We start from the raw sequence: 17,784 nt of genomic DNA, 5'->3' as shown, positions 1-17,784 counted from the left end.
TCCTTTTGAAAAAACAAAAGTTGGATCCAAAATGGCCGATTTCTAAATGGCCACCATGGTCACCACCCATCTTGAAAAGTTCCCCCCCTCACATATACTAATTTGCACAAACAGGAATTTTATTAAGGTGTATCCATATAAATGACCCACCCTGTACTTCAGCTGTCCTCACAATCTCTCAGACTCCCCCAACCCTCAATTCCATTGAGACACGGTATTGTACATGTGAAGAAATGTCCATTATGTACACCTTATGAAATAAAACAAAAGACTTCAACTGCGGCTTCCACATAATCGTGATTTCACATGGAAAAAATTATTTTGATGTGGTCAAAACTTCACCGGGGGACACTTCCTACTCTCCTGTTATTGCTTTGATAATAGCACGCTTCATGTCTTCATGATATTAAGAGGGTTGCTGTGCATGGCATGGTGCGATAACACAGCACACAAGGTAGACTGGAGTAACAAGGGGGTTGGGGGTTCATAGTTATCCTTTATTTCCTTTGTAATCATTTTGATATCGAGGTCCAAAAGCTAGAATCAATAACAAAGTCAACATTTTAGTACCAATCAAATCCTGCTGCTTAGTTCAGAAAAGCTCCTCTCACCATGAACATTTACTTTTTTTGAATGAGACCATCTTCCACCCCTATTTGAACACCATCTTCGGTTAGTTTGGTCACTGGCCTTCATTGGGTACCTTTTTTTAATTCAAGATAAATAATACTGTATACTCTTCTCTGATCAAACATTTTTTTGCCTCCTAGAATTCAAGCATTTAAGTGAGACACAGTCTCTACATCTAAACCTGCAATGACTGTTTATTAATACACCTGTACTTGACATGCAATTCTCAGTATTTTAACAATTGTTTCCATTAATTTACCTACAATACATATTAGCTTACTAGTAAATGGTACATAACCTTTTTATATATCGCAACAAAGATGCTGGGGTTCACTTCCCAGGTCTTCCCTGCATGGGGTCTGCCGGTTCTCCCCATGTCTGTGTGGTTTCCTCCCACTAATGGCAGTGCCTAAAGGCAGGCTAAATAGGCCCGCGCGCGCGTGTGTGTGTGTGTGTGTGTGTGCGTCTGTGTGTCTGTCTTTGTGTTCACTCTGTAATGGACTTGCATCCTGTTCATGGATTGTGCCTGCCTTGTGCCCTATGCTTGCTGAGGCAGGCTCCAGCTTCCCCATAACCCAGCATCCGGTCTTTAGGAAATTTCCCAGTGTACAGTGATTTCTGAAAAGTACACATTAAGGGTTTACATGTAATCCATAACTTTCTTCCACTCCACCTGTAGCTACCGGGAGGTTATTGACTTTCTCAGCTGTGACAACGAAGAAAAATAATGAATTTACAGAATATTTCAGTCTCAAATGCAACTAAAGAAAAGAGCGCGGAGTGACTCAAGAAAAGTTTAGCGTAAATATAAATATAAAGGACATAGCGTTTCGTCACTCAAGACCCGACTCACCTGCTGTAATGCGCGTATTCTCCCTCGCCCTGCTTCCCTTCTATTCTGCGTCCTGCTTTGATTTCATTTTTGCATTCTATAAACTTTATACTTAATTCTAAAAGTAGTAATAGAATGCAGCCCCATAATTTCCCAAACTTCCACGTCAATCACAAAGTGTTGCCGCACGACGAATGACTCCCGTAGACCTGGGGTAGGGATTGAGGAGGGGCTTTAAAAGAGAAGCGCTTTGATTGGCGTTACCACAGCAACGGCTTCATCAACACGTGCCGTTCGTCCAGAGCCATGGCGGAGGGTTCGGCGATGAGCCGAAAAAATTTACAAATGTTGTCAGAATCCCTTGCCAAGGTGGCGAAGCATTGTAAGTAATTTACATTTGTGTGTTAATTAGACATTTAAAAACAGAGTCAACTTTAGAAGTAATCATTCTTTAATTTTCTTGCAACCTTCTAAACAGGCGCCGCCACTGAATATTCTGGGTGGCTGTCCAATACCCCTTTTGTTAACTGATTTACTACAACTGTATTTTATCAAGCGGAGAAAATAATCGTATTTTACCAGTGATTATTAAATGGTTTAGTATTCGCAATGAATCCTTTTAAGTGGGAAACGAAAACTTTGCATGACTTAATTACGATTCAAGTGGTTACTTTATACAGCTGGAACTGTTGTCGCTGTAAGATATTCATAACCATTGTATGAAAACAGAATAAAACGGCATTACGTTAAGCTGACGGAAAACTGCATGTCGTTGTATATAATTCATTTTATGCAGTAAATAGCAAACTTAGACAGATGCTATTGCACAAGGTTAAAAATAGCTTCATTTTAGTTGATTGTAGACAACATAATTTTTATTATACAACTACACAAGTTATATTTGTAGGATGACAATTTAAAAGTTTTAAATTAATCCAGAAAATCAGATTTCAGAAAGGTAAAGTTCTCTGTGAAACTCCAACTGAAACTTTGTTCGTCCCAGTAAACAAATTAAAACAGGTTATGGTTAGGAGCAGACACTGAAGTGCTAATCCTGCACCAACCCACACATTTTTTCTTCAAGCTAGAGAACCAGCTTCCAGGGCAGGATGACAAAATATTCCAAAATACTTCATAAGTGTTAAAATTGAGTAAGTGTGCAGCGTGTTTACTTGTGTAACATACTTACAGTGTAACCAACAAGTCATCAATCAATTTTCAGCTCTGCTTAATTCAGTTCAGGGGACCATCACCTGCCTAGTTGCATTAAGTGCAATACAGGAACCAGTTTCCAAATGTGGTGCCAGTCCATCACAGACCTCATGGTTTACTTCTTTGTAATTAAATATCCTAGAATGACCTTGTGCTGCATTTTGTTTTGTTAAATTAAAATGTTATGATTGGGCACAGTAGTTAGTGATGCTTTGCCTCAACAGCTTACCAGCCTTGGGTTTGAATCCTGGCCTGGGTACCTTCTGCACAATATGTCCTCTCTTGACTATCATGGTTCACTGGTTTGCCTCCTGTGTCCCAGAGACATGTAACTGTTATATTGATTAGCTCTTTTACACTGACCTTGTATTAAGGATTGAGGATGTGTACAGTGTGGGAGTGGGAGTGTGCTGTCCACTGGCCTGTCCAGGGTTGGCACCTGCCTTGTACCAGATGCCAGCTCAAGATCCTGTTACCCAGAGCTGGATTAAACATGTTTGATGATGGATTGATGGATGAGCTTTACATGTCTACTTTGTGAAGCATCTTGTGAAGCTATTAAACAATTGCTCAATTAAAGGTAACATATAATATACAGGACTATATACTATTAAACTAGCATTGCCATGTTTTCAAACTTTACATTACATGTACACAAAATTAAGTCCTGTGTCTTTTGAGCTTATATCTGTATCAGCAGTGTCACGCCAATTTGGAATAATCTAGTCTAATGTAATATCAAATAAAAAGAAACTGCCTTCTAATGCAATCATCTTAACTTATAATTTTCATTCCAATTGCAATGTTAAATTTTTTCTGTTAATAGGTAAAAAGTGGTAAGTCTTTTACAGGTTCATGAGGTTGCTTCTATCACGTGTTTTAAGATGTCTGTTTATGTCCTCTGTAACATCGTACTTCTGACTTAAATTATGTCATGTGTTTGTTCTTACTCTTCCTTCCCTGAATTAAATGTGTTTAGAAAATGGACGGGTAAAGATTTTATTATTTTCTATCTTATTTTTCAGTCTCATGTTTCTATTTTGCTTAACTGGCACATGGCTGTGCCCATTTTCACATAATTGGTATTCTTTATATCTCATATGATATCATATTTCGTTGGCAGTCACGCTCTAGTTACCAAATATACTTTAGTAGCAGATGTAATTAGAATAGACATTTATATAATCTGAATGTTTAATTTACTTTTTATATTCTTTTTTTGTACCACCAGTTAACAAAAAAGAAGTGAAGTGCCTAATCAGACTTTATAATGACTTGGTCGGTGAGCAGAGTGAACGGCGTATGGGAGCTGGTTTGGATCGTAGTAAGTTTAGGAATATTCTACACAACACGTTTGGAATGACCGATGACATGATCATGGACAGAGGTAAATACTCTGAGGGGAAGTCAGCTAGCTGTGTACAGCAGGCAGAGCGCTGGAGTGCCCCTTCCTGGACTTGGCCCTGCCTGGCTCTGGCTGTGTTCTCCTTCTCCCCTCCTGCATGACTCCTTTCCAATGCAAGATGTACTGTCAATTTTGTTAAAGCCAAAAACATTAAGGATTTCTTTAGGGCACAGGTTGTATTTTACTATTGTTTTTTGGCATTGCACTGAGAAACCCGTAGCCCATAGAATAAAATGATATACCTGCCCTCTCAATAGGTGGAAAGACATGCCAATTTCTACTTGTAACACTTATCACCGTAAACAGTTTCTCATGGGTCTTTCCTGTGATCCACTTTGTGATGTGTGTTCCCTTAGTTTTTCTGGCCCTTTCTTCCAATTGTTCTGGAATTGCCCCCCAGTTTTGTCTTACTGGTTGCAGAAAAGCCAGTTTCTCTCTTCCCTTCTGACTATAAACATCATTCCTATTCCTCAAACTCTACTTCTTTAGGATCTTTCAGAGCTTTTACTCATCTCTCACTAGTGTGAACTGCTGTGTCTTGGCACTACAACGGCCCAATTATTTTGTTGTCTCTGGGAGTAACTGGGCGATGTACATGGGTATATATTTTTCCCTTTTTAAATTTACCTTTTTATGTCTGTTAAATTCCTTGAATGAATAAAAAAAATTCAGCTAGCTGTGTACTTTTTTGGATGGGGTCTACGCAGCTGTGGAAATCAAGAATTACTTTACAGTCATTACAGTTTTGCTCACAAGAAAGTGAGATCAAGGATAAAATTAAACTTGGTATAGTCAAGTGTTTACAATAAAATGGTTAAGGAGAACCATATAAGTGCAATAGAGAAGTGATTAGCACTGCAGCCTCTCGGCTCTACAGTAGTGCCCCAGATTAAAATCCTAACCTGCCGCTGTGTTTATGTTGAGGGTTTTCTGGGTAAGGTGGTTCACTTCCACATCCCAGTTAACTGTAAGTACACAGTAGACTATTTTAAATAAACTACATTATAAGAATAGCTATAACGTATGAAAGTGGCATTTTGTACTATAACCCCATTCAGAGACGGGTTCTGCCTTTTACTGAATGCTTTTGGTATAAACTCCAGATCCTCACGATCCACTGAACAATGAAGCAGGTTCCTAAAACAGATTGATTAGTGATTTACAGCAGGAAAACACATTTTTATAGACCACAAATTTGTTACAATTTTCTGTGTATCTACACTGTTTTGTCAGTTCAGTATTGTAAATTGTTAGAAAAGAGACAACATAATATAAAATACAAAGTGATTTTATTTTTTAGAAATCTGTCTTGGTGAGGCACACATGAAGCAGTTAAGCCAGCAAAAGCTTCTGGCTGTTCTGTGGGCATTTCTGAGTTGTCCGTGGTCAGTTGAGAGACATGGTGCTTAATAAGTGTCTGAGGCCTACCTCTGTATTTTCCATCAGTGGGCCGTGGTTGATACACCTTTGTATGGTAGGTACAAAGGCCAGATTACCTCAGATAACATAAATGAACAAACCAGCGTAATGTAGTTCAGGATTGTGGAGACTATGACCAAGGCACCAGTCCATCGAAGGCCCACTCATATACTGTACACTGTTGGTCAAACATTTTAAAACATTTCCATTTTTCCAGTTTGTATTGAAGTTTAAGCCATTCAAGTCCAGTCACTAACCTGAAATTATACAAAGGTAAGAGGTAAACTGCAAGGGGTTAAAAGAAGTTTCGGTTACCAAAAACTGAAACATAATATAATTTTATACAAAGAGGGACTTTTTCTGGGTAAAGTAATGAGTTAACAACTTATAGCTTTCTTGCAGCAATGGAAGCTAATTAAACCTTGAAGGTTTATGCAAACAGTTGCTTCAGGTGTCCCAACTTACAAACCCCCTGTCTGTATTAAATCTGTGTTTCAGCATACTGTGTTTTTATACCCTCTGAAGCATTATTTGGACGATACTGCACTGCAGGAAGTAGTATATTACTATCATAATGATGAGAAAAAGGCAATTGACGATGGAACACAAACAGACCATTATATCTCTTAAAAGTAGAGTTGTTGACTAACTTCTGTTAACACGTGCGATTAACACGTTAAATGTTTCAGCAATTCAGTTTTTTAACTCTACCCCTAAATGCGTTCATTTAATTTGGCCACTCTTCATATGTTGTAAATGAAGCACTACCAAATGAATCCAAGTCTATTACTAGTTGTAGCAGGTCACCGGTGATCACTTGATCATTTCCTGTGTTGTTTCTTGATAATCTTCATCCACAATCAGCATTAGAGTTGCTATCCATTACTTCCAACACAAGATCATTCCATACTGGAACATAAAAATACTACATTCTGTATTGAATCAAGGGATGCAATCCATCCTGTATTTTCATACACATTGTTTCATATATACTGTACACTAGCTCTTTAAAATGCAAGGGACAACATAAGAACAGTTGAAATCAAATTAGTTATACAAGCGGAGTGATTGTGTTTAATCTCTGTGGCGTGTTGACGTTGCTGGCAGACAAGCTCTGTGCACTCCATGAGACTGAAGGTCAGGATTATCATTGCTGTTCTCAAGCATTGACAATAAAAAAAGTCACATTGTGCAGCATGGCAGAACATCCAAAAAAAACAGCACACAAACTGTGAACATTACTATGGTGACGTCTGCTAATCCTTCTATATAAAAGCGCTCAGGATTGTCCTTCCAACCCGTGAGTGCTATGCAGGCGCGAAGTTTCACACACACCCCGTCCATTTTGCAATGCACAATGGGATTTGTAGTTTCATTTTTCCAGTTAAAAGATGATTTTCTAACCCAGACTGTGCGATATCTTCTTCTTTCTTACTATATAAAAGCGGTCGGGATTGTCTTTCCATCCCGTGAGTGGAAAGCGTAGTGGTATTCCGCTTATCATAGACTTACTACTTGCAGCTTGCGGTACGAAGCGACATGATGTGAGCAGAGTTCTGGTGCTCCCATCGTTCCCTTGATTTTGTGCACGATGCGCTGGAAAAATAGACAAAATTATGTCTCTGGAAATAATTAATGTTGATGGAGTAGAAATACCTCACCGCGTAGTAAATATCAGGGGGGTTCAAAAGGGCGACCTCAATATAGAAAAAAAGTTTAAATTTCATCACAAAAATAACAGAAACTACGAGTATTAAAGTAATACCGCTCAAATGCAATATAACCAAATTAATGAGTTTGTATAAAATATCAACAAATATCTACATGTTGAATTGCCTTAAGAAGTGATCAACTTAAAAGTCGGTCGCCTTAAAAGGCGGGTCAGCCTAGTCCTCCATAAAAGAGGTCTGAGTGGGAGACAGAAAGTCAGTGGGTCAGCCCTGTCCTTGAGGGATATGTGACCTGAAACAGCACAGTACACGTGCTACGCATGCCCGAGCAGCTAAAGAGCAGATGACACAAATTGGAATTGTTTGATTCCTTATACCACACTCAGACTTCCCTCTAAAAAGACATGGCATGATGATGCTGTTGTTTTATTAATTGTACGTTACCCACTGTAACCTGTATTATACTGTAACCAATAAAACTAGACAATTGTCAGTGCAAAGTGATCATGTTAATATTTCTGTACATTTGGGCTGAAGGTTAAGATAGATTTTTTTTCTAATTTATAAATGACTAGCAAAATTCCCGCGCTTCGCAGCGGAAAAGTAGTGTGTTAAAGAAGTAATAAAAAAGAAAAGGAAACATTTAAATAATAACGTAACATGATTGACAATGTAATTGTTTTGTCATTGTCATGAGTGTTGCTGGCATATATATGTTTATACAGTGGTGTGAAAAACTATTTGCCCCCTTGCTGATTTCTTATTCTTTTGCATGTTTGTCACACAAAATGTTTCTGATCATCAAACACATTTAACCAGTTGTGGTATTGTATGAGGAAGTCGTGAGAAGTATGTAAGAGTGGTACAGGATAAGAGTGACCGCCATCCTATGCTGTCTAACTACACTTTCCTCTGCCAACACTTTGCAGTCTCCAATCTCCTTCAGACTGACCGTCCTGCATAGGATGTAATCTACCTGTGTGCATCTTTCTCCACTCTTGTATGTCACCCTATGTTCCTCCCACTTCTTAAAATATATACAGTGGTGTGAAAAACTATTTGCCCGCTTCCTGATTTCTTATTCTTTTGCATGTTTGTCACACAAAATGTTTCTGATCATCAAACACATTTAACCATTAGTCAAATATAACACAAGTAAACACAAAAGTTTTTAAATGATGGTTTTTATTATTTAGGGAGAAAAAAAATCCAAACCTACATGGCCCTGTGTGAAAAAGTAATTGCCCCTTTGTTAAAAAATAACCTAACTGTGGTGTATCACACCTGAGTTCAATTTTCGTAGCCACCCCCAGGCCTGATTACTCCCACACCTGTTTCAATCAAGAAATCACTTAAATAGGAGCTGCCTGACACAGAGAAGTAGACCAAAAGCACCTCAAAAGCTAGACATCATGCCAAGATCCAAAGAAATTCAGGAACAAATGAGAACAGAAGTAATTGAGATCTATCAGTCTGGTAAAGGTTATAAAGCCATTTCTAAAGCTTTGGGACTCCAGCAAACCACAGTGAGAGCCATTATCCACAAATGGCAAAAACATGGAACAGTGGTGAACCTTCCCAGGAGTGGCCGGCCGACCAAAATTACCCCAAGAGTGCAGACACGACTCATCCGAGAGGTCACAAAAGACCCCAGGACAACATCTAAAGAACTGCAGGCCTCACTTGCCTCAATTAAGGTCAGTGTTCACGACTCCACCATAAGAAAGAGACTGGGCAAAACGGCCTGCATGGCAGATTTCCAAGATGCAAACCACTGTTAAGCAAAAAGAACATTAGGGCTCGTCTCAATTCTGCTAAGAAAAATCTCAATGATTGCCAAGACTTTTGGGAAAATACCTTGTGGACTGATGAGACAAAAGTTGAACTTTTGGAAGGCAAATGTCCCGTTACATCTGGCGTAAAAGGAACACAGCATTTCAGAAAAAGAACATCATACCAACAGTAAAATATGGTGGTGGTAGTGTGATGGTCTGGGGTTGTTTTGCTGCTTCAGGACCTGGAAGGCTTGCTGTGATAGATGGAACCATGAATTCTACTGTCTACCAAAAATCCTGAAGGAGAATATCCGCCATCTGTTCGCAACTCAAGCTGAAGCGATCTTGGGTGCTGCAACAGGACAATGACCCAAAACACACCAGCAAATCCACCTCTGAATGGCTGAAGAAAAACAAAATGAAGACTTTGGAGTGGCCTAGTCAAAGTCCTGACCTGAATCCAATTGAGATGCTATGGCATGACCTTAAAAAGGCGGTTCATGCTAGAAAACCCTCAAATAAAGCTGAATTACAACAATTCTGCAAAGATGAGTGGGCCAAAATTCCTCCAGAGTGCTGTAAAAGACTCATTGCAAGTTATCGCAAACGCTTGATTGCAGTTATTGCTGCTAAGGGTGGCCCAACCAGTTATTAGGTTCAGGGGCAATTACTTTTTCACACAGGGCCATGTAGGTTTGGATTTTTTTTCTCCCTAAATAATAAAAACCATCATTTAAAAACTGCATTTTGTGTTTACTTGTGTTATATTTGATTAATTGTTAAATGTGTTTGATGATCAGAAACATTTTGTGTGACAAACATGCAAAAGAATAAGAAATCAGGAAGGGGGCAAATAGTTTTTCACACCACTGTATATATATATCTCCTTTGAGGTGTGAGGAGCTGTTGCTGGGGGTGCCAGAATCCATCGAGGAAGAAAAATTAAAAACATTATTTGTACAAAATCTTAATTTATCTATCCATTACTAAATAATTAAATGGGCAGGCTATTTCATATCAGTGCAATATGCTGCTTGTTAAAACGGATGACTCCTGCTCTTACGTGCACTTAGTGCTGCATGGGTATTATGAACTATCGTATCTGTTCAAGTTCTATTTAAATTTTAAATATAAGTAATTTTTATTTGGTCAACAGAAATATGTTTAGTAGGAATGTAAGTTAAATTTAGTCATCATTGCACAAATTTTTCTTCACCATAGAAATTTAAAGACTAAATTCAACTTCCATTCCTACCAAAGATATTTCTGGCGACTAAATAGAACCTACTTATATCCAAATTGAAGCTATTGAGCTGTCGCCTGCCTGCCTGAATAAGTCACCGTCGCTTCGCTCTTACTTTTTTACCGTTCATTTAATCATGGCTAGTCGCAGAAAAATTATAACATGGAAGGAGGATTACACTGAGTATGGCTTTACCAAAAGAACTATTGACGGCGAATAAAGTATCCATTATTCATAAAGCTTCAACTGGTGATCTGTTTTTCTGCGTTAACCTCATATTTTTTCATACTTCTTCTCAAACCAAGGGGGTGCGAGGGTAAAATGAATCGGGAAGCGCTGATATATATATATTGAATATATTGAAATAGTTTTACTGTCAAATAATGCAAACAGTACGCGGCACGTGTTTCACCCTAATTCTGGGCTCATCAGGCAGTACACACTCACTGCACCCCCTCTCGGGAATCGAACCTCAGACGTCCGCGCTAGAGGCAAAGCGTCTCATGTTGCTCCACGGTGTCTGGTTCGTTTATTTGACAGTATGTAGGTAATCCCTCGCTATATCACGCTTCGACTTTCGCGGCTTCACTCTATCGCGGATTTTAAATGTAAGCATATCTAAATATATATCACGGATTTTTCGCTGGTTCGCCACTTTCTGCAGACAATGGGTCTTTTAATTTATGGTACATGCTTCCTCAGTTTGTTTGCCCAGTTGATTTCATACAAGGGAAGCTATTGGCGGATGGCTTAGAAGCTACCCAATCAGAGCATGTATTACATATTAACTAAAACTCCTCAATGATATAAGATATGCTTCCCGCGCGGTGCTTGAGATTGTTTGCTTCTCTCTATCTTTCTCACTCTCTCTGCCTGACGGAGGGGGTGTGAGCAGAGGGGCTGTCAGTGTTGCCAACTTAGCGACTTTGTCGCTATATTTAGCGACTTTTCAAATCCCTCTAGCGACAATTTTTTAAAAAAGCGACTAGCGACAAATCTGGCGACTTTTTCTTGTGTTACTGGAGACTTTTGGAGACTCTGATGTGTCTGTACTGACTCTTCTCAACTTGCCACAGCAGCTGCCGCTGCCGGCCCCTCCCCCGTCCCCAAAGCACTCACAGACAGGCCCGTCCTCCTCGCAGGAGTCCCCCAGCTGCAGTTACAGCAGGAGATGCTCACTCCTACGAGTCTCGACTGCAAATGAATTGCCCATGCGCGAATCCGCGTTAAGTGATCCCGCCCTGGCTTGTAAGCGGGATGTAAATTAAAAATATCCTGTTCCGATGCATATTAAAAAATGTTCTTTGTCTAAAATAAATTGCTGCACAAGAATAAATCGCTGCATTTGACTCAAACAGCCTCATTACTTACCTCATCCACTGTGTGTGTGCTTCTCTGTGACTTTAGCATAAACATATAGCTCGCTAGTTCATCATGTCTCAGTCAAAACTATACTCTCAGAAATTCAGAAAGGAGTGGGAATCAAATCCTGAATTCAAAGGATGGTTGAAGCCTTTATTGAGATAATACACGGGCATACTGCCTGTATTGCAAGACTGATTTTTATGCCAAACTTTGTGATATAAAAAAACACATGTCAACTCAGAAACATACACAAAACACAAAGCATTACAATAGTATCACACAAAACAAACTGCCATTTATTTCAAGCTTCAAATAAGTGTCACGTAACTTTATGAAAGCCATATGACAGAATTGTCTCTTACTTTCGGTTTCTGAATTTGCAAATAACTTTCATGTGCAGCGTGCATTATGCAAATTACGTGATGACGTCATCTAGCGACTTCTAGCGACTTCTATGACAGCCAATAGCTACTTTTCTTACTGACGAGTTGGCAACACTGGGGGCTGTTTGCACAGAGGACACGGACGCTCCTCTACAAAATGCCGCTTTATCGCGGTGCTTCTGTATACTTAAAAGCACGTATTGATTTTTTGATTGTTTGCTTTTCTTAGCAAGCACTCTCTCTGACATTCTCTGCTCCTGATGGCGCTCCTTTGAAGATAAGGTATGTTTGCATTCTTTTAATTGTGAGAAAGAACTGTCAACTCTGTCTTGTCATGGAGCACAGTTTAAACGTTTGACTAAAGGGTGTTTTTTCATGTCTAGAGGGCTCTAATAATGTTAACAGAGTGGGAGAGTTTATAAGGGCTTCAAATATATAAAAATAACCATACAAACATATGGTTTCTACTTCGCGGATTTTCACCTATCGCGGGGTCTGGAACGCAACCCCGCGATCAAGGAGGATTACTGTATATATATATATATATATATATATATATATATATATATATATATATATAGTGGTCCCCGGCCGGACGCCCAGGAGGAGGAGAGGAGGGCTTGTGCCTCCTCCAGACCGCGAGGGGGCGTCCGTCCTGGTTGTACTGGGGACCACGGGTACAGGGCTTGGAAGCCCAGCCCTGTAGGGACCCGTGGTCACCGCCAGGTGGCGCCCCGATGCCGGTTTACCCCGTGTGGTCTTTGGCCGGGGATGGAGCCCGGCCGGGACGCCTTGGAAGACCGGAGGAGGGCGTGTGCCTCCTCCAGACCGAGAGGGCGTCCGTCCTGGTTATGCGGGAGGCCTCGGGTAGGGGGCTTGGAAGCCCAGCCCTGTAGGGACCCGTGGCCACCGCCAGGCCCCAGTGCCTATTGATCCCGGGAAGACGAAAGAGGATACACGGACGGCTTCCGGGTGCGCAGCCGGCACTTCCGACACACAGGGGTGTGGCCAGGACTAAGTGCCGGGAAGCAGCTGGAGCCCATCCGGGTTCCCATAAAAGGGTGGGTGGAAGTCGGGAGGCAGTATGGACTGAACTGGAGAGAGAGGACGGGAGGCGGCCAGGAAGGCACAAAGACTGTGGGCCCTGGACTTTGGGGAAATCTGTGCAAGAGGCACTGGGGATTGTGAGTGCATGTGACTTTGAATATTTGTATATAGTGTAAATAAACAGTGTGTTAGGTGCAAAAATGTTGTCCGTCTGTCTGTGCCGGGGCCAGGTTTCACAATATATATATATAATGACTTTTGAGAATGCAACGTATAGTTTTGTCCAGGAGGAAAGCAATGTTGCCTCAAATCAATGGCAACCTTTTGTAGGGTGTGTCCCTGAGACTTTTTAATTGTCATCGCGAAGCAGAGCCTTACTGGAAATTTGAGGCATTTCAGTTTGAAATGGGAGATCAGAGGGTATAACGGTGATGCCAGGAATACATTCAGAGTGTGGCGCTCTGCTGTTTATTTTGTGTAGCTGCCTTCACACAGCTTCTCCGTTGCTTTATAAACGAATGTTGTATAAGGCCATCGTTTCTCCTTGCTTTGCGGTTCTGTACTGTTTTATTGTTCGTTTATTACGATTCTTATAGTTATTGTGTAGCTATTCGAGACTTATTTTACTGCTCAGGTACCCATTTCCTTTATTTAATCCGCGGCTTGTACAGAATTTTTTGCTCGTTTATTACGATTATATAGATATTTATTGATTCCCTTCTTTAGCTGACTGCCTGCTCATATAAGACGCTCTGCTGTTTTTTTTGTGAAACAGCCTTTACACAGCTTCTCCGCTGTTTTATAAACGAACGACATATAAAGCCATCATCTTGTCAATTGTGTAATGCGTTTTTTGAACAGTTTTGATGTATGGAAGTGATCACTCGTACTGCGTTCAGGCAGTTACGTGAGCTGCTCTCTTGTGTGATGTTGCGATGTCCACGGCTTTATTTAATGTTAGCTAAGACCCGGCACTTAAAAGTTTTTGACTGCACTCCGGATGTAATATGACGAAGCTGCGCAAGCTCACTCTTGAGAATGCAACATATAGTTGTCCAGGAGAAAAGCAATCTTTGGGAGCTCTTCCTTCTTTTCTACATACTGTGGTCACAGTCAGTTCACGTGATTACGTGGGAGGCGTGATGATGTCACACGCAGCTCCGCCCCCCCACGTCCGTCAAGCTAACGTCCATTACAGTATATGGAGAAAAATAGGTTCCAGTTATGACCATTACGCGTAGAATTTCGAAATGAAACCAGCTTTTATAAGTAAGCTGTAAGGAATGAGCCTGCCAAATTTCAGCCTTCTACCTACACGGGAAGATGGAGAATTAGTGATGAGTGAGTCAGTCAGTCAGTCAGTCAGTGAGGGCTTTGCCTTTTATTAGTATAGATATATTCAATGACAATGTGCAATTTTAAACATCCAAATAAATAACACTATCGTGCAGTCCTGTGTGATATTTAATTTTTTTTTTCAGTTTGTCCTGCTTTATGTTATCATCTTTCTTCATCTGGAATGGAGTAGTAATGAATGTTAAAATGTTTTTTTTTTCTCTTTGTTAAAGGAAATACATTAATTTGTCATTAAAAGTAAGGGTTTCAAATCCCTGTTAGAAGAAAAAAATAAAGAAAAAGCACAGTTTGAAACACATTTATTTTATAATAAGTAATTATATAACATATTTAGTTGCTTTTGTTGTAATAATTATTTTAACTAAGTTAATTTTTAAGTAATGCTTCCCTTGTGAACATTTGTTTTCTTAAACTTTCACTTAAACAACTAGTGCAAATAAACTGGAATGCTTAAGAAAATGGCTGCAAATAAATACTGTAGTCAGAAAATAAATAGTGACTTATTTTTCATCTTCATATTATTTTAAAGGCACAATTATTGACAGAACCAATCAAAGTGCTAGACTAATTTGCATTGTGATGTGGTTCAAAATAATAAACAAAAAACTTACTTTTTGCTGCAGACTGATTCATGTGTCACTGCTTATTCAGTTGTTTATGTTACACAAAAGGTTTCAATAAACTATTTAAAATAATTAAATTTGCATAAGTGCTTAAAAATATTTTTTATTAAAAATGAATAACAGAGGTATTTCTGCTTTAAAGAAACATTAATATGTTTGAAGGAAATATGATAAATTGCGATTAATACATCCTCAATTTCGAGAAATTGCGATTTCAATGTTTTAATCAAACAACAGCCCTACGTAAAAGTTTAAGTCTCTCCTTCAGAGAAAGATGTCAGTGAGTGCAGTTTCCTACACCATCAAAAGGAACTTGGAAACTGGAAGAAACTCTTGACAGGAACAGGTCTGGCAGAGCCAAAGCCCAAACAAAATGAGAAGACAAGTGTCTGAGACTGAACAGCTTGGGTGACGGGCACCTCACAGGACAGTGGGCAAAGTAAGCAAGTGTCACTTTCCACTGTGAAATGAAGCTGTAGGTCTGACTGGTCAAGTGGCAATATGAAAGCCAGGGCTAAAATAGCAAAATCTGGAAAAAAAAGACTTGTTTGGGGCCACTGTTTTGCATAATAGAGGACATTTATTAGTAGCATTTTGAATATTCACTTTTTTATGAAACCATTTGATGTGAACTGAAGTTTATATATTGTTTTGAGAACTGTTATTAAATGCTTTCACTTTGTCTACAAGAAAAAATTGTGTGTGTACAGTATGTGTATGTGTGTGTGTGTGTGTGTGTGTGTATGTATATATATATATATATATATATATATATATATATATATAGTGGCATATGGCTGGGGTCCATGACCGCCCGGGATGCCCCTTCGTTATATGCCCAGGCGGAGCAGCCATGGACGGTGCAATACCTCCCCCTGGACGCTAGATGGCCGCCCCCCTGGGTGAAGAAAATAAAAAGTTTCTTTATTTTTATACATGCTTCTGGTATGAGTCTGTGTCGGGTCGAGCGCCTATATAATGCCTTTTTACTATATATATATATATATACACTGTATACTACTGATCAAAAGTTTTAGAACATCTCAGATTTTCCAGTTTTTATTCAAATTTAATGAGTTGAAATACAATGAATGACCAACAATGATGAAAAGGTAAGCAATAAAACAAAGGTTTAAATTTAAAGTTTTTTTTGTTTTTTCTGTCCCCCCTGGCCATTGAACCTTACTCTTATTCGATGTTAATTAATGTTGATTTATTTTGTTTTCTTATTGTGTCTTTTATTTTTCTATTCTTTATTATGTAAAGCACTTTGAGCTACTGTTTGTATGAAAATGTGCTATATAAATAAATGTTGTTGTTGTTGTTGTTCATGTCGTCAGTTTGCACACTTCTCAATGGTCTGGGATTTTCTATGTAATAAACGTAATAAGTTATAGCGTAATGAACATTGCATAATTAGACCTGGACCACCCTATACAGTAATATATATATATATATATAATATTATTTATCTGCCTATTTATGTATTTACCTCAACAGCTATCTATCTAATCACACAGAACTTTATAATGCTATAATTTAGAGGTTTGGGAACATTTTTCTGGGTTTTATGACTGGCCATTGGTTTTATGAAAAATGTTTATAAATTTTTTTTTGTATCCTATTTTGTTTTTCGCGCTATTGCCGCTATTTTGGGACATTTGTCCTGGCCACAGTCATACTGTTGTTTGCAGTGGTGCTTCGTTGTTACCATGTGACAAAAGGAAGTTGCACCGTGTGACGTCTTCAATTAGTCAGTATATAAGATGGTTCCACAGTATTCCTGCTGTCCAAGTTTTTGTTTTATTCATAAAACATTTGGAGACAGTAGCTGAAAACAAGTCATGTTATGGAGGTAGGACTTTGGCCAGTGTCGTGGTAGTGATTCTTGATTTACATGTTGGGCTTTGGAGAAATCACCTAATTGATTTTGATCACTTTTTGTTTGTTGGTGTAAGAGTTCTGTCATTCATCTCCCGATTGTTTCTGTTTTTTGCCTTTTAACTTACCTCTGATTGACTCTGACAAAACACATATTTAATTTAAAATGTAATTGAAAAATAAATGTTTTTGTTACAGATTTTACATAATTGTGTAGTGTTGGACAGTAATTGTTAATGTGACTCATGAAATGTGTTTTGATTGTTGGCTTATTATATTTTGTCTTCATTTAGCATTTCGTGCTTTTGACAAGGACAATGACGGCTTTATTAGCATTAAAGAGTGGATAGAAGGCCTCTCTGTATTTCTACGTGGGACGCTGGATGAAAGAATAAAATGTAAGTTAATTCATTCATGCTTACTGAAGTTATACAAAGACTGAATTACACAACTATGATGGACAAACATGACAGAAGTCACTCAGTTGTCGAGTACCTTATTTCTTCGATATTAGAACATGTTTTAGTTTGCAGAATTAAAACTGTGTTCAGAGACTTTTCATGTAAAGAAGGCAAGTGTTTCAAAGATGAAGGTGGCCATGTGTTGTGTGTTGATTTGCACATGCAAGTAAGCATTTCGCTGTACATGTAACATGCACTGCCTGCCAGTCTAAACATGTTCTTCTACTTAGACCATTTTTATTTTTGTCTGATTTACATCACACTCCTCCTTGAACTGTCACCTTATCGTGGTGGAGGGGTTTGCGTGTCCCAATGATCCTAGGAGCTATGTTGTCCGGGGCTTTATGCCTCTGGTAGGGCCACCCAAGGCAAACTGGTCCTGGGTGAGGGATGAGACAAAGAGCGGTTCAATAAACCTCCAATGAAAATAAAACTGGGACAACGTTTTCCCTTGCCCGACGCTGGTCACCGGGCCCCCTCTG

At 39.2% G+C, this 17,784-nt stretch overlaps 1 protein-coding gene across 1 annotated transcript in view; it reads left to right on the top strand.

The window, feature by feature from the left end:
- Positions 1–1,740: 1,740 nt before the first annotated feature.
- LOC120515661 (EF-hand calcium-binding domain-containing protein 1-like) overlaps positions 1,741–17,784 on the top strand; it is a 27,136-nt gene continuing 11,092 nt past the window's right edge. The window contains exons 1-3 of the mRNA XM_039736874.1: positions 1,741–1,844; positions 3,906–4,061; positions 17,135–17,239. Of these exons, the coding sequence (XP_039592808.1) occupies positions 1,769–1,844; positions 3,906–4,061; positions 17,135–17,239 (337 nt within the window). The 5' untranslated portion in view covers positions 1,741–1,768. The remainder of the gene's footprint in view (positions 1,845–3,905; positions 4,062–17,134; positions 17,240–17,784) is intronic.

This window comes from Polypterus senegalus, chromosome 15, assembly GCF_016835505.1.
Source record: "Polypterus senegalus isolate Bchr_013 chromosome 15, ASM1683550v1, whole genome shotgun sequence".
NCBI lineage: Eukaryota > Metazoa > Chordata > Cladistia > Polypteriformes > Polypteridae > Polypterus > Polypterus senegalus.
Note: the sequence above shows the minus strand (reverse complement) of the source record. Positions and strands in the feature narration are given on the sequence as shown.